The sequence below is a fragment of the Rhizopus microsporus genome (genome assembly GCF_002708625.1).
Source record: "Rhizopus microsporus ATCC 52813 unplaced genomic scaffold scaffold_27, whole genome shotgun sequence".
NCBI lineage: Eukaryota > Fungi > Mucoromycota > Mucoromycetes > Mucorales > Rhizopodaceae > Rhizopus > Rhizopus microsporus.
This window is the reverse complement of record NW_019671942.1, coordinates 138,679-155,768: the sequence shown is the minus strand read 5'-3', so window position 1 is coordinate 155,768 and position 17,090 is coordinate 138,679. Positions and strand designations below refer to the sequence as shown.

The following is a 17,090-nucleotide window of genomic DNA, read 5'->3' as shown; positions in this document are numbered from 1 at the left end:
AAAAAAAAAAAAAAAAAAAAAAATTCTACTGGTCTTTTTCAACCTACTCATTCGTTTCTCTCTTTCCCTTCATTTTGTATTTAACATGTCCTATAGTGGATATTCAGACTACTCAGAAACTGAATCAGACGAAGAATATGCTCCTCTTCAGATCGCAGGCTGGGGTACCCAAAAGATTAATAAAGAAGGTACAACTGAAGTCAGCGTCAGCATGGACGGTTGGGCTTCACTCATTGATCCAACGGTCCAGGTCAAATCAAACGGAATTGGTACTGGTCAACTTCATCGTCAAGGCAAAAATTTCAAACCAGTCGATGAACAGCTCATTTTAGATCGACGATTGGGTAAACCTTTACCTAAAGGTGGTTTAAATGGTGAAAAGAAGAAGAAGAAGAAGAAGAGTAAATCAGGACAACCGCTACCACCACCACCACAACAACAACAACAATCCAGGGCTCCGAAGCCTTTAAAAATTGCTCCAAACAGAGGCAGGCCCCCTATTCAACCTGGATCAAGTGCTTGGGCTACTGGCAAGTTGGTTGAGACACCTTTCTGGGAACAACCTAATGGGACCTCTGCTTCAAAGTACGCAACCCCTTCAGCTCAACCGCCTCAACAACAAACCTGGGGACAACAGCCACCTCAACAACAACAACCTCCACAACAAACCTGGGGACAACAACCATCTCAACAACAAACCTGGGGACAGCGACTACCTTCACAACAACCCCCTCAACATCAACAACTTGCACAAACTTTGGGACAACAACCTCCTCAGCATCAATCACAACAACAACAGCAACAACCATTGGGCACCATGGCATCTAAATACGCCACACCTGCTCCTGCGCAACCTCCTACACCCGCGCAACATTGTCAGTACCAACAACAACAGCAACTATTTATGCCTGCTGATCCTGTAAAAACACCTTGCCTTACTTTCAAGATCGAACTGGCTCCAGGCGTAACAGCTAATTTACCCGTCTATGCCAATGACAATCCTTTAGACGTTGTTAACCAATTTGAAAAGAACCATCAGCTTGTTATGACAGAAGCTGCCAAGAATAGATTTGCTGAAAGAGTGGCCATGCTATTATCTCAGTATGATAAATAAAAATTTTAGAGACTGTCAAAAAACGCGCTTTTGCTTAATAATACTTCTGCGTAAAAAAAAAAAATAGAAAAAATCGCGTCCCTTTGATCTTATAAAAAGACACGTCCCCTTTTTTTCATTTTTTCGTTCTTTTTCTTGTTTAACATTATTACCAGAATACCTTTTCTCTTTGTGTTAAAATGCCAATGTTTGTAGTTAAAAGAGGTAAACCGAGAATATAAAAGGGATGGAGAATGTTATTAAACTGTTTATATCTTAGACGGTAGACATGAAAGAGTAGCTTTCGACAAGGTAATCATAGGAGTAATATTGTCTTTTGAGCTTTAACTAAATCCTTGTTTAGATTACTGCTAGAATCAACAAGCTATGCTACGGACTTGACATGAACTACATTGACCCTGTTGCCATTACTCAAAAGGTAACATAAACCATTTTCATTTTTCTTTCATCACCAACATGACCCAACATAGGTTATCTCTGGTGTATACCAAGGTGTTACAACTGTCGAACTCGATAACCTTGCCGCAGAAACAGCTGCTTATATGACCACTCGCCATCCTGATTATGCTCTGTTGGCTGCGCGCATTGCCATTTCTAATCTTCACAAGGAAACCAAAAAGGTCTTTTCTCAAGTAATTGAAGACTTGTACAATTATGTGAATCCCAAGACAGGCAAACACTCACCCATGATCTCTAATGAAACGTACAAAGTTGTCATGGATAACGCTGACCGCTTGAACTCTGCCATCATCTATGACCGTGATTTCAAGTACAACTTCTTTGGTTTCAAAACTCTCGAGCGTTCTTACCTTCTCAAGATTGACGGCAAGATTGCCGAACGTCCTCAGCATTTGATCATGCGTGTTGCGATCGGTATCCATGGAACCGATATTGATGCAGCTATTGAGACATACAACTTGATGTCCGAAAGATACTTTACACACGCTAGTCCTACTCTATTTAATGCAGGCACACCTCGTCCCCAGATGTCTTCTTGCTTCTTGCTCACCATGAAAGAAGATTCGATCGAAGGTATCTATGAGACGCTCAAAATCTGTGCTCAAATCTCCAAGACAGCAGGCGGCATTGGCTTAAACATTCACAACATTCGTGCTAGCGGATCATACATTGCCGGCACCAACGGTTACTCCAACGGATTGTTGCCCATGCTACGTGTTTTCAACAATACGGCTCGTTATGTCGATCAAGGTGGTAATAAGCGTCCGGGCGCATTCGCAATGTACTTGGAACCTTGGCATGCAGACATTTTTACCTTTTTAGACTTGCGAAAAAACTTTGGCAAAGACGAAATCAGGGCTCGTGATCTGTTCTATGCTCTCTGGATTCCTGATCTTTTCATGCAGCGTGTCAGAGACGGTGGTGATTGGTCTCTGTTTTGTCCCAATGAGGCTCCTGGATTACATGAAATCTGGGGTGACGAGTTTGTTGCTCTCTATGAAAAATACGAACGTGAAGGAAGAGCTAGAGAAACGATCAAGGCTCAAAAGCTGTGGTATGCCATTTTGGAAGCTCAAACGGAGACAGGCAATCCATTCATACTCTATAAGGATGCTTGTAACAGAAAGAGTAATCAGCAAAACTTGGGTACGATCAAGTGCAGCAATCTGTGTACAGAAATTGTTGAATACTCGAGTCCTGATGAAGTCGCTGTCTGTAACTTGGCCTCCATTGCTCTACCTACCTATGTGATCAATAGAGAAAAGTATGATTTCCAAAAACTGCACGATGTTACCAAGGTTATCACTAGAAACTTGAACAAGATCATCGATATCAATTACTATCCTGTCATCGAAGCCGAAAGATCCAACAAGAGACACAGACCGATTGGTTTAGGTGTTCAAGGCTTAGCCGACACTTTCATGGCTCTTCGTTATCCATTCGATTCACCTGAAGCCAAGCAGTTGAACATTCAAATCTTTGAAACCATCTACCATGCTGCCCTGGAAGCCTCCTGCGAGTTGGCTGAAAAGTATGGACCTTACGAAACCTATGAAGGCAGCCCTGTGTCCAAGGGTATCCTGCAATATGACATGTGGAATGTCACACCTACCAACCTCTGGGACTGGGCCGCACTCAAGGAAAAGATTGCTAAGCATGGTGTCCGCAACTCTCTGCTGGTTGCTCCTATGCCTACTGCCTCCACTTCTCAAATGCTCGGTTTCAATGAATGTTTTGAACCTTACACATCCAACTTCTACACCCGTCGTGTGCTCTCAGGTGAATACCAAATGGTCAATCCTTGGTTACTCCGTGATCTGGTCGATATGGGTCTCTGGAACGATGATGTGAAGAACATGATCATGGCTGACGGAGGGTCTATTCAGAACGTGCCCAGCATCCCTCAAAACTTGAAAGATCTCTACAAGACTGTCTGGGAAATCTCTCAACGTACTATCATTGACATGGCTGCTGATCGTGGTGCGTATATTGACCAAAGTCAAAGTTTGAACATCTTTATGGCTGAACCCAACTTTGGTAAGCTCACCAGTATGCACTTTTATGGCTGGCAAAAGGGATTAAAGACAGGCATGTATTACCTCCGTACACGTCCTGCTGTCGATGCCATCAAGTTCACTGTAGATCAGCTCTCGTTACGTGAATATAGAAAAAAGATGGAAGAAAAGAACCAGGCTGATATGATCTGTTCGATTGACAATAAGGAAGCTTGTATGAGCTGCAGCGGTTAAGAATCAAGTTTATTTAAATTTTTATTTGTATATAATTCATTATCTATATATCATCTCCCAACTCTTTTTTTTTATAATAATAAAGCTTCATGCTTCTCATTTCTGATGCTCTGATAGAGTAGCCGTCGCTACCGTTTTCCTTCTATCCTTTTTAATCGTATCCCAATCTATACCTGAATTCACTCTTTGTTTCAATCGTTGGCTGGTTGGACTTGATGACGTTTCTGCCACTTTCTTCTTTTGTAATAGTTCTTGTTGTAGCTGTTTAGCATGCTCTGCTCTTGCACGAACAGCTGCAGTCTGTTTAGGTGGTTTGATTACAGAAGGGGATCGTTGAGGCGATCTTGCAGGTGATTTTGCAGCGGCTGGTTTAGCTATAAGAAGAGGTGAATATACACAGGATACACAAACCATTTCCTTACCTTGTTCTTCCTTTACTGTCTTTTGTTTTGGAGAAGAAGTAGGTTCGATATAAGAACGAAGGTTGGGTATAACTACTTGACTAAATAAACAGGGTTACTGGCTATATCTTGAATATGTATATAATAGTACCTTGATGCACGTTTAATTTGTTTTTCCTCGTGGTCGACTATTAAACATTAATGGGCATTATATGTATATATATTTCAACTTACGAGAGACCCATAAAGAAGCCGTCTTTGTCAACGGTTTCTTTTCTGGTGGTTCAAACTCTTGATGACCCCACCATTCAGGAAATGTGTTTGGCATTTTAGATTGTTTCTTTTCTTCCGAAGGTTCTTTTGGAGGAACTATTATGCTGTTGTGCTGGATAGGTACCTGCGATGAAGTGTCAGTAAAAAGAAAAATAAATAGTCGTTTCTACCTGTTGCTCAATTTCTTCTTCTTCTTCTTCTTCTTGTTCTTGTTCTTCTTTATCTTCTTCCTTGTCTTCTTCTTGTTCGATTTCTTCATTTTCTCGTTTAGCCAAAAACTCTTCCGTTGCAGCCTTTATACGTTCACGATCCTCAGAATAGAGAACAGCAAAACATATGAGTTCTCTCAAAAGATTAAATACGTCCGTAGGTGGGTATTTATCAAGAAATTTATGTACATAAGGAGGCAAAGTGCTAAGAAATGCTTCCATGGTAATGTTGTTTAAAGAGAAAAGAGAGAGTTTTAAAAAAGAGAGAGGAAAATGAATGGAGGGTGTATAGAGTGTGTGTAACGATACTGTTGCATTATTCAATCGATTACCAAGTTGCCATCCTGTATCCAAGCAACAAACTAAAGTTTATTAATATCAAATACATCCCAAAAAATAGAGTGAAAAAGGGCAAATAAGAAACGAGGGAATTGATTTAATTGAGACATTATCCGATATATTTTTTTCTGCATATTTTTCTTTTTTCTTTTTGATTTTATGCAAAAGAATAAAAGATTATCGATATCCTCTTTATTAAATGATAATGGCATAAATGAAGAGCAACAGCCCAAAACAAAGAGGAAAAGAATAACGCCAGCTCAATATAATAGGCTAATGGAAATATTTGATCAAACTGATACCCCAAGCTCTGAAATAAGAGAAAATTTAGCAACTGAATTAGATATGACAAAAAGAGAAGTGCAGGCAAGTTTTATTTGCTTCATACAGCATTCAATTAACATTCCCTTTTCTTTCAGGTTTGGTTTCAAAATCGTAGAGCGAAATTGAATCGTGAATCTAAACAAAGGCGGATGTTATTACAACAGCAGCAGCAACAACAACAACAACAACAGCATCCGCTATTAGCTTCAAATGAAATGTCACCTATCGATTTATTAGCATCGGCTGCTGAATTTGTACAAATAGATCAACAAAAGCGTAGTAAAAAAGGTGTTTAACTCACATCCAATAAACTTGTTCAAACGCCCCCTCTTCTCTCTCTCCTCATTTGAAATATGACATACACTTGTAATAGAACAACAAGAAATGATCAAAATCAGATATCAGCCATTCTTCTCACTTTAGACACAAGGGTAAAATCAACCTTTTCTTTATTATTTCCAACTTGTACAACATAAAATATCAATACATGTTACATATAAAATTCACACTGCATTCTTGTAAACTGAACAAATTCAAACAGTATCTCGCTCAACTTGGTATTGGGTAAATCAAAGCATAGCCTTCCTTCTCTTGTGAAAGTGAGGTACGATATACACATGACGTTAAGCATCTACACGCACATACACAAGAGCGATACCAGAGTCTATCACGGATGATATTTTTTTACTGAGTTTTCGTTTATAGAATCTTGAAGTATCGTGATTGCTTTAACGCTAGTTTCCTTTCATGCAGTAAAGCACTTCCTGTCGATTAGGGCCTATCAAAACGTATCCTTCACTTGTTGACACAAAAGTTCAGCTCGAGTGAAGGTATCAGTATGCTAAACATTGTCTTCATCCCCGACTCTCGTCTTTTTCGATTTCTTCAACTTTTCGTTGCTCTAATCATGTTGCCAGATCATATTGAGAGCACTTTGTTATTGGCTGCTAAACTAAAATGAAATTGAAGGGAAGAGATGTTGCTAAAAGTTTAATTATAGATAAATAAACTCCAAAAAGAAAGGACCGTCATCGTGTTACTAGCTGCACTAACTATGCTAGCAACGTCGTGACATTGCTTCAAAGGTATGTAACAAAACTCGAAAAAAAAGAGATGTCATATCTTGAACAATGGTTGTGCACGTAGTAGTGCACCAAGAGCTGTCCATCGAAAAGATTGCTTTTTCTTACTGAGCAATCAACAATCAATCTCTTAAACTATTATCACACAGTAGCAAGGTTCCTTTGCTTGCAAGGGCGCTGCCTGTTGGCGAAAAGTAGTACTGTTGAGGATCCTGTCAACGAAAGATGAGCCTTCCGCGATGTGAGCAATCACGTTAAGATGCAGGCCTTCTTTCTGTGCTCTTCAGTAACCTTTTGACCTCTTTGTTTGTCATCACTCTGGGATGATTCATCAGCCGACATCTGATGCTCTTGGAGTGCTGGCACTCAAAGTACGCTACGTGTATTTGCACTTCCTTTTGTTGTTTACAAGGCTTTGGCATCTTTCTTGATTAAAGTTCTGCTGTAAATTACTTGGCTATTGGCACAAGCATCTTTTTTTTTTTTATTGATTCAAGCTACGTCCTTGCCCTTTCGTACGATAACTACAAACACAAATCAACTAGCCGATTCCTAACATACGGATAAGCTATAAGCATCAATAGTATTACTTGTTTTTATCTGCATGGTATTCTTACGCACAGGCTTTACACTAGTGTTTATTTTTATTCAATTCTTATATTCTGAACCTATTGTATTTTGCTTCTTTTGATAATTATATTATACGAATCCTTACATTTGACATATATACACTTTGATAACCTTGATGACTTATATACTTGAAAATTTAAAATGTCTTCTTTAGCTTAGATATAAAATCCTCAATTTGAACTCGATAAAATTATATTTCGTCTTTAGTCTTACTCTTATATACTTTACGTAACTAATAGAGCTCAAAATTACACCTATTTTGGGATCAAAAACTTCGAACAAGAAATTTTACTCTTCATAAGTTTTTTGACAGCAAAGATTATTGTTATTATTATTATTGAAATTTTGTAATGAACGAAGGTCTTATGCGCTCTTTGGCGGTCTTCTTTTCGCTCCTCAGCTTCTTTTCGTCCAATCTTTCCTTTGTCGCAACAAGTTCGTTCTATAAAGCATGTTAGCGTATTGTTACTGGGTCTAGTTTATTTATAACAATACCTTCACAAAAGTCAACGATTCGACTATCGATGGTAAAAGAACCATCTGGTGGATTTCTTCCACCAAAGAAAATCGCTTCACCAACCACGGCAGGTAAATTCCGTCTGCTACCAGTGTCATCTTATATAAAGAACATTTGAAGCCTATTGAATAATCAACGTTGTTAATTACTGTTTTTTCGTATGTACAGTTAAAACACACCCTCTACCAGCAAGCCAAGAGACACGGGATCCCGCAACCCCAAAAGTAGCTGTTTATCAATTGAAAATTTAAGCTGCTTGAGCAGCTTGGTCATATCATCTTCCTCTTGATAGCTGCTTTTTTGCTTTGGTCTCTTGACCTCTACAAAAAAGCAGTAGATGTCTTTTCTTTTCTTGCTGAAACCCAGCATAAAGTCGGGCTTTTTCTTATTCGTATCCATCCCATCGATCCTATTTATGACAATAACAAGGTCATCAGTATTAAAATAAACGTAGATATAGGATGTATATATTTACATTGCGTAAACAATATCATCAGAGGCATTGTTAAGAAGGACTCTTCTTATTTCTGGCATCAAATGCTTGTCCATAAAGCTCGCTTCAGATGCTTGGTTGATCTTAGCCTTGTTGTTAATTAGTTGCTCGGCTAAATCCTTGATACTTTCTGATAAAGTATTGCTATCCTCACATTTATAGCCTTCGACTTCATTTCCCTAATTATTGACAATATTAACAGGTTGTATTTATTGCATTTAGTTCAACGTACATCTGCAATTGCTTTGCAGTATAAGACTGCATCACTTGATGCTCTTGGAATATCATAAATAAGACTGTGTGACCAGTTGCTCAGTTCTTTTGCTTCTTTATCTTCCAAGTAACTGGTAACGCAGTTCTTAGGCTCAAGCTTGTTCACCAGGAACACGTGCGACAACGAGCTGGTTCGATTACAATTAGCCCAATCAAAAAATCAAAAAAAAAAAATTATGTGAACTTACAGAATACGCAGTGAATTCAAGTCATTTTTCTTCTCAGCTGCCTTTATGCTGTTGTTCCTAAACTTGATCAATGCTGCAGTAATGTCTATACCGTTGAGGATCAACTAATGAGAATAATAAGAGATCCATCAACCACAACGGCTTACGCATTTTACCTTGTCTTTTGGTTCCCATTCTTTTTGCCCATTGCCGGCAAGATAATCAAGTTTCCTTGATCGCTTGACCTCGCAAGAGGAAACAGATGAGACGGATGACTCAGCGCTTGGGCCTATAGATTAAAAAGAATAAATATAAATCTTCTCACTTATAAAAACTCCTTTGGCATTGAATTATTTATCGTGGAACATACTTCTAGATCTTTTGTCGCAGATGTTGATATTTACAGCACCATTAACGGTGGAATTGTTAAGGAAGTTAGACATTTTATATGAGGATAAATTGAATAAGCAAGGGGCTACTGAGGACAACAGGAAACGGCTTTTTATAGATGGTAATAGAAATTTTAAGGGACTTCGTTTTACAGTCTGTGCCACATAAAAATCATTAAAAAGAATAAATTGCTTACATTTCTTTTTTAAATTGTGCTCTTGAGCTTGTGATACGCCCATTCTCTCTTTTTGTTTAAGTCCGTGAAGCCCCTTTTCTCTTTTGATCAGATGCATCTTTACTGACAGTATTTGATCTGAGGTTGCGCATTTTTGTTTAACGAAAAGAAAATCGTAGAATTAGCAAGTGAGGTAACCCTAAATTGATTCCTCTTGCATTAATTGAATCAATATAACTGTTTTAGGACAAACAGGTGCATATCTTTATTAAATAGCTGCATTGATAATAATGAAAGAGGAATGAAAGAATGAATGTAGAATTTAACTTTTACAATATAAAGTTGAAAGATGTACATTGATTATCCTGTCGTATTCGAACGTAAACACCATAGCATATTCTTGCATAAAACATGCAAAACATCCAACATTAACATTACTACATTACTAACATTTCAATACATGCAATACTGTTATTCCTGTCTCCTAGATTACAATACAATAAGGGCTAGCTAAGTTATTAGTATTTATAAGATCCATGTTTCAAATTAATAAAAGACTTGGCCCAGTTTTACTGTACCGTATCGACTTTCGAATAATCACCACAGCTCTATGTGGTACAAGTTATTACCAGAAACAGAACAGCACATGATCTTAAACGAAAGGATGTTGTATTATCTGTTGGTGCGAAAGGCACGTTTAATAGCCCACCAGAGGCTTTGGAGTGAAGGGAGGGCCAGTAGAGCTGTTATTTGACTTGCTGAGGACAGCATCTACAATGCCATCGATGGTAGTAATATGTGATATGTCCAATACTTAACCAATTGTAACGTGATCCAGCAATACTTTTTGAAAAGCAGTGATAAAGTTGATGTTCGAGTTTGTATGCTTCATTCCGATAGCAAAATAGTAGATTTGTTAAAAACTCTCAGAACATGAGAAACTAAAGTTAAAAAGAAGATAAAAGCACTTTATAGAGGGCAAGTGATACAAATAGCGGCCGTCAAGGGAATTGTTATTGATGTGGCCCTTGTGGGTGATAGTTTATATGTTGCTTCAGATTTTTCATCTTTGCGGTTGTCGGCATCAGCATTAAACATTTATGGCGACTTGCTGAGGTTGGCTCTTTTTACCAATATTAACAAGTTGGATACATCATTGATATTTTAAATCCGCAGCTTCGATATTATATTTCGACAAGGTTGATTGCTTGATGGGCCTAACCTGATTCCAAATGACGAAAGGAAGGCAAAGGATTAGGTATAAACTCTTCGATTTGCGCTTTTTTATTTGAAAACATAATAAATAGCTGTCTCTTTTAAGTCTCTTCAAGTCGCGCATCGTGGATATTATTATGGAAAGTGAGCACAATATACAACCAAATCAGTGTCTCTTTCCTGAGCAAATCAAGAAACTGTATCAATAATTTGCCACTCGATTTCGAATCGAAGAAGAACAACAGCGAAAACGTCATCAGATTACCCTCCCAGAGGCCATTCAGACAGACATGGATGAATGAGCAATATTTGTTGAGGCAGTTTCTCAAATGTTTAAGTACTCTGGGAATACTACTGGGTTATTATCGTTCAAATGGTAAGTGTTGTCATATTTCTACGTTTATATCGAAGAATATCACACCCTTTCACGTAATATAATCAATATATTTCGTATAAAAGCCAAAGGCATCTTAAATATTAACATATATCTCCTATTAACCACTGCAATGAGATCGAACATATGCCTAAGGACTGCTCTCGTAAGGACTCTTATGTCAATTCTACTGAGTCCAATAAGGCCCATAAGCCGCCTGTTACCACACAGGCTCTTCTTCATGACAATCAGACTAAGAAACCAGCTGTACGAAGCGCCTCTACCCAATCTTCGTCGGCTGTTCACTCTACTCCGGCCAACTCTAAGATTGATGTTCCTCAGTCGGCCCTGATGTTTCTGCTGTTTTGACTGTGACAGCCACTGGTTCTCTCTCTGCTTCAATTGCATCTTTCTCACGCTATCCTCCTCATCAGACCAGGTCTCAGACTGCTGCTGCTTTAATCTCTTCCGAAGATCTCCCAGACGCTTCACCCGATATACTGGTCGCTTTGGAAAAAGTCTGTTCCGCCTGTAATCAAACTGGCCATCCATCTAAGAGAAGCAGTAAATGTCCTTTGAATGCCAGGAATAAAATTCCTGTTTCTAGTTCTGAGGCTGTTGAGAGTGAATCAATGGAACTTGATAATGATGATGCTTCCCATCGCCAAGATGCTCCCTCTAATGTTGATCCTGCGTCAGCCATTGGCTTCCGTAACAACCAATCGGGTATCTCTGGACACGGTAACCACCAATAATCTATATTATGATGGACTATCACGCATTAGGTCATGATAATCGGGATAGTTCCTTCAATGTATCTACTATATTTTCAAACTCTTCACAAGCCTCTACTATTAATACCACTAATATCACTACTACTATCGCTAATTTTAAAACCGCAATCATTAGCTGTCGTAAGCTTCGCAAATCTGGGCGATCCCTCCGTTCGAAATCATTTTATTCCTTATCTTAGTACTCATTCTTTTGATATTCTCGCTCGCCAAGAAACACATGCTTCTTCAGTTGAACTACAGCAAGTATTTCATATTCAATTCCAGGCTATAGACTACATTTGGTCTCGTCACTGTAGCCTAGTGTGCTTCTCGCCTGACCTCTTTCTCACAAACTCTACTATCAGTGACTGTGGGCGTATAATCACTGTCACCATTTCTCACAAACATCGGCTTTTTGATCTTCTCATAGTGTCTGTGTTATATGCCTCCACAAACCGACGTCTTCGTTATACATTTTTATCTGACATTCTCCGACATCCCTCTGATGTCTTGAGAACGTCTCCTGCCAGGCAAATATTACTCGACGATTTCAATTATAGTTATGCTACACATCTTTCGACATCTCGTCCACGGCAAGTGCCTTCCTCTTGGCCCCAGTGCATCGATCAATTCTTCTATGACAGCATTACACCTGTTGACAGCTCCTCTGAGGCTACCTTTCACCGTGGCATGACCCGCTATTGTATTGACTATATTTTCGTCATCTATAACTTGCTTGACTGTAAAGTGTCCTCATTCACTACTTTCGTTCAGCCTGCATGATCTGATCAGCTTCTGTTGTCAATGCACCTCCGCTTAACTTCTTCAGTTTCTTCACGTCCTTAGACTGTCGCATGCAAGTTTTCAAAACGCCAGTTTAATCAGTTGACCACTGCCGAGCGGATTCTTCAGGGAAAATGCCACAGTCTTAATAAATCTTTTCGGAATTACCCTGATAATCCAGCACAACTTTTGCCACAACTATCTGCGATTGAAGCCCAACTAGCTACTTTACAGCAATACCAAGTTGAAACTTTAGCCCTCCGTTCTGGCGTTCGATGGCATGAACTCGATGAGATATCCGCTGGGTACCTGAAGCGGGCTGTTGCCCAGCGACAATCCCGCCAGATGATCACCACACTTACCCACCTTGTCATTAATGCCATGCGTGATAACCATGCTATCATGCTTGATGCAACACATAGCTTTTGCTCTGAGCTCTACTCTCCAGAACTTATTAACGACGCTGCTGCTGACGATCTTTTGAGCACTCTACCTTCTCCACTGCAACTATCTTCCATCGACCAACAAATTCTTTCTGATCCTATTGACTGGGATGATCTTTTCGAAAGTGTAGATCGCTCATCTCGTAAAAGCAGCCCTGGAAAGGATGGTATCCCCTACGAGATTCTTCGACTAATTTTTGCACATCCGGCCTTCTAACCTATTCTCCTTCAAGTCTACAATGACGGATTGATTTCCGGTATTTTTCCCCAATCTTGGTATGGTACATCTGTCCCCTTGCTTCTCAAGAAAGGGGACCTCTATGACTTGCGCAATTGGCGTCCAACTTCGTTGGTTAACATTGTTGCCAAAGTTTTTATAAGGATTTTGAACTCTCGCATCATTTCCTGAACTGATTCTCTAGTAAATTCCTTTCAGACAGGTTTTGTTCGCGGCCGCTTTACTGCAGACAATGGTCTTCTTATGAAGCTTGTTATGGAACATGCTCGCAGTATTAATTCTTCTGCAATTGGTCAGCTCCTCGGCCAAGAAAAAGCTTATGACAGGGTCCACCCAGAATACCTTCATCGTGTCCTTGTTCACTTTGAATTTCCTTCCTGTATCGTGAATTCAGATCACCAATTATTTTTTGGTGCCGAACTTGAAGTAAATATCAATGGGTCTCTCTCTAGCTCAGTACAACAATGTCGCGGCTTGCGCCAAGGTGATCCATTTTCTCCATTACTCTTTAACCTCGCGTTTGAGCTACTATTGCGTCATATCTTGGTGGACCCTTCTTTCCCTGGCTTCTTACTCCCTCGATGGCTGTCATCACCTTTACAATCCTCGTTTGTTGCTTCCGTTAAGCTGCTGGCATATGCTGATAACGTTGCTTGCCTTCTTCAGACCCCTTCTGATCTGAGCGTTCTTCAAGCACATCTGGACGCCTACTCACGAGCCTCTAATACCAAGGTGAATTTTCATAAAACTGAAGCACTTTCTCTGTCCGGCTCTCCTACCGTGTACAACCAAATATAGCGATCGCCGCTTTTGTGGTGCCGTATTCTTGCTTGGCACGATCGTTCCTGTCCTTAACTGGTAATTTACTTGGATTTTCCTCTCTTCTCTTCCGTTTCACAGCGGAATGGCTACTTGGAACTTCTCCTCAGTAAGATTTCTTCTGTCTGTAATATTCACTCACATCGTGCCCTGTCCGTCTGTTACCGAGCTACTATTCTGAACACCTTGGTGCTTGCCAAATTGTGACATGCTCTGCGCGTTCTCTCGATCCCCAAAAACTATTCGGCACATGTACGAAGCATTGCCTCTTCCTTCATCAACCATTGTATCCCCCCACAGATCAGCTTCAACTCACTTTGCAAGCCCCATTCTCAAGGTGGGCTTGGACTGCTTGATCCTTTTATTCAGCAGGGAGTGCTCCAGCTACATTGGCTCCTGCCTCTACTTCACTGTTCTCCAACGAGCCCACTCAACTCCTGCACACATTGTCCTCCCTCGTCTTATAGATTTTCTTCTTTACCGCTGTGCAGTTACTGACTCAATGGTTTCCCTGGAACAAGATTTCCGGCTATACATACTATTCCGAGAGCTTCACTTCGCCTTGCGACATCTCGACAGTTCACTTTCCCTTCTGTTTAAGGCTTTGAGCCTCCTGCCATACAATTTTTCTAGCGTGGTCATCAACCCTTAAACTGTCCTGGTGCTGCCTATTGCAGCTGTCGTCCTACCGATGGATACCACTCTTCTCCCTCGCTTTACTGCCTGTTTACCATCCTCTCGTGTATACGCTATTGATGTCAGTCATAGCCGTATGCGGCCACGAAACGGTGCTGAAATCACTACATCACCTAGACTGATTAGACATTTTCTGAAGTATATTCGCCATGATAAAGTTCGTTTAACCCCGTCTTTTATCCGTACTTTCCTCCTGGTTTCTGCTGCCACACAAGCTGCCCAGTCTTACTCGCCGGTTACTCACACCAGTGTAGACTTTTTACCCTTTCTTGAAACTCTATGTCTAATACCATCTGGTGGTATCTGAATGCTCATGTCCACTGCATACCGCCAAGCATGTTTAGCATTTCAGAAGCGGTCCTCCACTCATCCGACGCTTCCTGCCAAAAGATGGAAAGCATTCTGGTCTTTTTCTCTTACAATACAAAGTCGTATGTATGGTTTTATTTATTACACTCAAAAATACCGGGTCGTTTTACCCTCTTTCAGCTTCTGCCTGCTGTTTTCGACTCGGTCAAATGCGTTCTTTATTTTTCCTCGGTGTAAGACATACCTTACTTCGCCTTTAACCACCCTAGCAAGCAGTTCATCTGGAAAGTAATCTGGGGACAACATTTTGATTCACCTTTTTCTACTACAGCGCCGAGCACTTTTCAACTTTCAGTTTCCAACACTCAAACAACAGTGTGATCCGCCTGTACTCGTTATCTTTGACCATGTCCATGTTTCTTTTTGGAGGTATCGTTGGGCTATGGTCTTTCATAATCAACCTTTTTGCTCTGTGACGATACTTCGTGCTGTTCAAGTATCTATTCAAGAAGCACTATTGATTTTACGTGTCTCCTCGCTTCCAACTCCCCATGTTGTTCTTTAAACCCTTTGCTATCACAACTGTCAGCTGCCCACATAACTATATATACATTAACTTAAACCCAAAAACCAAAACAATGTAGTGACAATTTTATAGTTCTTAATAATAGGGAGATTCTTGGCGCACTCCCTCGCGCACTCCCAGATTTCAAAATAGTGACGTTACATTCTCTTGGAGTAGTGCGCGAGGAGTGCGCGTGTTTAGGCTTGGCCATTCCTTGTTCCTGATTCGGATGTTTAAATTCAAAACTGTTCATGCGCCTTGAGTATACCATAAAAGAGCAGTATAGCAGCCATTATATCTTTTGAAGCTCGAAGAAGCTGGTTTTTAATTTCACTAATTATAATAAAGGAAAAACTTGCTACCCTTGTTCCTTTTCTTTTATCTAATTTACAAGATATAACCTAAGCTATGAATTCCAACGCCGTCGACAACAACATTGTGAACTTGGTTCAAGACAACTTTAAAGATATGAATGTCGAATTCTCTGAAAGATTTGGTGTAGATTGTGAGTATGCCAGCATTGCTGAAGCTCGCAGCGTTGCCGTGGATTTTGGTAAAAAATGGAACGCTGTTCTTGTTACTGTCCGCTCCAATGCAAAGAAAACCTACCTTGCTTTGGCTTGCAAGCATTTTGGTAAGTATAAACCAGGAAAAAAGGTAGCAACTGAAGATGAGCAACCAAATGGTGCCGCTCCTTGTGATTTTGAAGAAGACGGCTTAAATAAAAAGATGGTTATCAGGGATACCCAAAGGAACGAGTGCCAATGCTTTATCAAGCTTGTTGCTTCCCCTTCTGGCGGACTGAGGGTCTCTGGATCATGCGGTAAGCATAACCATCCTATTTTTTCATGCCGTACAATCTACGCAATCCATAGAAAGCAATCTCAAGAGGTAATGGATCTCATTATGCGAACTCTTTCGTTACCTACGCCAAACCCAGTAGAGACGGTCATGCAAGTGAGTTGTTTAAAATATATATTAATGCTCTTTTTGTTAATTTTGTACAAATCCAGGTATTGCGCTTGAATGGCATATATAACGTCTTGAAGAAGGATATTTACAATATAAAAGATATTTTTTTCAAGAGCGAATCATCCAAAGAAATGTACGCCTTCATCTCTAGTCTTCAAGAGAAGAATTACCTTGTACGATTCACCGTAGATTCACAGAATCGTATTTGTTCAATATTTTTCACTCATGAAGAAGCAATCAAAGAAGCAAAAGTGATGCCAGAATGTGTCATAGTGGATGCAACATACAAAACAAACGTTCATAAGTTGACTTTTGTCAACGTTGTAGGTACATCAAACGTTACAAGCACTGACTCTGATAGAGAAAGCCTGCAAACGTTTCCAATTGCATGTGCGTGGGTGAGTAACGAACTAGAGACCACATATACCTGGGTTTTCGAACAGTTAAGGGAGGGTATTTGGCCAAATTACCAGAACGATTATCCTGAAGTATTCGTTACTGATAATGGCAAGGCTATTCGTAACGCGATCAAAGCGGTGTTTCCTTTTTCAGGTAGCTTGCTCTGCTACATTCATCTTAAACGAAACTTCATCACCAACATTGGAACTTCGCTCACGCCTGAATCCCCTGCCCATAGGACAGTTCTAGAGCTGCAACTGGAGGAAGCATTCCAGAAAATTGTTTTCTGCAAGACTCAAAAAGACATGAATGAAAGCATTGAAAACTTTAAGAAGTTTTTAAAAACTCCCGGCCACTGCAAAGATAAGGGATCAAGTGGCATAGAATACTTGGAGAGGTTAGTCTTTACA

The 17,090-nt window shown here is 40.0% G+C and overlaps 7 protein-coding genes across 7 annotated transcripts; 5 read left to right on the top strand and 2 right to left on the bottom strand.

Annotated features, from left to right (window-relative positions):
- Positions 1-85: 85 nt before the first annotated feature.
- RHIMIDRAFT_242023 (uncharacterized protein) lies at positions 86-1,114 on the top strand (the record flags this gene model as incomplete). Its single annotated transcript, XM_023609697.1, has 1 exon — positions 86-1,114. One exon carries the CDS (start codon positions 86-88, stop codon positions 1,112-1,114), a length of 1,029 nt encoding a protein of 342 aa, XP_023461779.1.
- A 150-nt stretch (positions 1,115-1,264) lies between these two features.
- On the top strand, positions 1,265-3,870 carry RHIMIDRAFT_80556 (uncharacterized protein). The gene is made up of 4 exons (XM_023615722.1): positions 1,265-1,318; positions 1,374-1,405; positions 1,458-1,532; positions 1,585-3,870. Exons 1-4 carry the CDS (start codon positions 1,294-1,296, stop codon positions 3,820-3,822), a joined length of 2,370 nt encoding a protein of 789 aa, XP_023461778.1. The 5' UTR covers positions 1,265-1,293; the 3' UTR covers positions 3,823-3,870.
- RHIMIDRAFT_80564 (uncharacterized protein) lies at positions 3,871-5,089 on the bottom strand. The gene is made up of 5 exons (XM_023615723.1): positions 4,667-5,089; positions 4,458-4,620; positions 4,375-4,411; positions 4,245-4,324; positions 3,871-4,196 (listed from the first exon to the last, which is right to left on the bottom strand). The coding sequence occupies exons 1-5, from the start codon at positions 4,925-4,927 to the stop codon at positions 3,919-3,921; spliced, it is 819 nt and encodes a 272-aa protein (XP_023461777.1). The 5' UTR covers positions 4,928-5,089; the 3' UTR covers positions 3,871-3,918.
- Positions 5,090-5,135: 46 nt separating this feature from the next.
- Positions 5,136-6,145, top strand: RHIMIDRAFT_295438 (homeobox-domain-containing protein). Its single transcript, XM_023614182.1, has 2 exons — positions 5,136-5,410; positions 5,464-6,145. The coding sequence occupies exons 1-2, from the start codon at positions 5,204-5,206 to the stop codon at positions 5,662-5,664; spliced, it is 408 nt and encodes a 135-aa protein (XP_023461776.1). The 5' UTR covers positions 5,136-5,203; the 3' UTR covers positions 5,665-6,145.
- A 1,248-nt stretch (positions 6,146-7,393) lies between these two features.
- RHIMIDRAFT_270482 (uncharacterized protein) lies at positions 7,394-8,990 on the bottom strand. Its single transcript, XM_023612190.1, has 8 exons — positions 8,901-8,990; positions 8,707-8,819; positions 8,552-8,655; positions 8,323-8,491; positions 8,073-8,269; positions 7,777-8,006; positions 7,576-7,718; positions 7,394-7,522 (listed from the first exon to the last, which is right to left on the bottom strand). The coding sequence occupies exons 1-8, from the start codon at positions 8,971-8,973 to the stop codon at positions 7,415-7,417; spliced, it is 1,137 nt and encodes a 378-aa protein (XP_023461775.1). The 5' UTR covers positions 8,974-8,990; the 3' UTR covers positions 7,394-7,414.
- Positions 8,991-10,815: 1,825 nt separating this feature from the next.
- On the top strand, positions 10,816-11,088 carry RHIMIDRAFT_270481 (uncharacterized protein). Its single transcript, XM_023612189.1, has one exon. It carries the CDS (start codon positions 10,831-10,833, stop codon positions 11,050-11,052), a length of 222 nt encoding a protein of 73 aa, XP_023461774.1. The 5' UTR covers positions 10,816-10,830; the 3' UTR covers positions 11,053-11,088.
- A 3,342-nt stretch (positions 11,089-14,430) lies between these two features.
- Positions 14,431-14,742, top strand: RHIMIDRAFT_242017 (uncharacterized protein; the record flags this gene model as incomplete). The annotated part of the gene is made up of 1 exon (XM_023609696.1): positions 14,431-14,742. The coding sequence occupies one exon, from the start codon at positions 14,431-14,433 to the stop codon at positions 14,740-14,742; it is 312 nt and encodes a 103-aa protein (XP_023461773.1).
- Between the last annotated feature and the right edge of the window lie 2,348 nt (positions 14,743-17,090).

Coding starts and splice junctions, on each gene's coding strand:
- RHIMIDRAFT_80556 (XM_023615722.1), top strand. CDS start 1,294: ATGCCAATGTTTGTAGTTAAAAGAG. Junction 1,406..1,457: donor AAAGAGTAGCTTTCGACAAG/GTAATCATAGGA, acceptor ATCCTTGTTTAG/ATTACTGCTAGAATCAACAA. Junction 1,533..1,584: donor CTGTTGCCATTACTCAAAAG/GTAACATAAACC, acceptor GACCCAACATAG/GTTATCTCTGGTGTATACCA.
- RHIMIDRAFT_80564 (XM_023615723.1), bottom strand. CDS start 4,927: ATGGAAGCATTTCTTAGCACTTTGCCTCCTTATGTACATAAATTTCTT. Junction 4,412..4,457: donor GGCTTCTTTATGGGTCTCTC/GTAAGTTGAAAT, acceptor AATGTTTAATAG/TCGACCACGAGGAAAAACAA. Junction 4,197..4,244: donor GACAGTAAAGGAAGAACAAG/GTAAGGAAATGG, acceptor CTCTTCTTATAG/CTAAACCAGCCGCTGCAAAA.
- RHIMIDRAFT_295438 (XM_023614182.1), top strand. CDS start 5,204: ATGCAAAAGAATAAAAGATTATCGATATCCTCTTTATTAAATGATAAT. Junction 5,411..5,463: donor TGACAAAAAGAGAAGTGCAG/GCAAGTTTTATT, acceptor CTTTTCTTTCAG/GTTTGGTTTCAAAATCGTAG.
- RHIMIDRAFT_270482 (XM_023612190.1), bottom strand. CDS start 8,973: ATGTCTAACTTCCTTAACAATTCCACCGTTAATGGTGCTGTAAATATC. Junction 8,492..8,551: donor TTGAATTCACTGCGTATTCT/GTAAGTTCACAT, acceptor TAATCGAACCAG/CTCGTTGTCGCACGTGTTCC. Junction 7,523..7,575: donor AATCGTTGACTTTTGTGAAG/GTATTGTTATAA, acceptor CATGCTTTATAG/AACGAACTTGTTGCGACAAA.
- RHIMIDRAFT_270481 (XM_023612189.1), top strand. CDS start 10,831: ATGCCTAAGGACTGCTCTCGTAAGGACTCTTATGTCAATTCTACTGAG.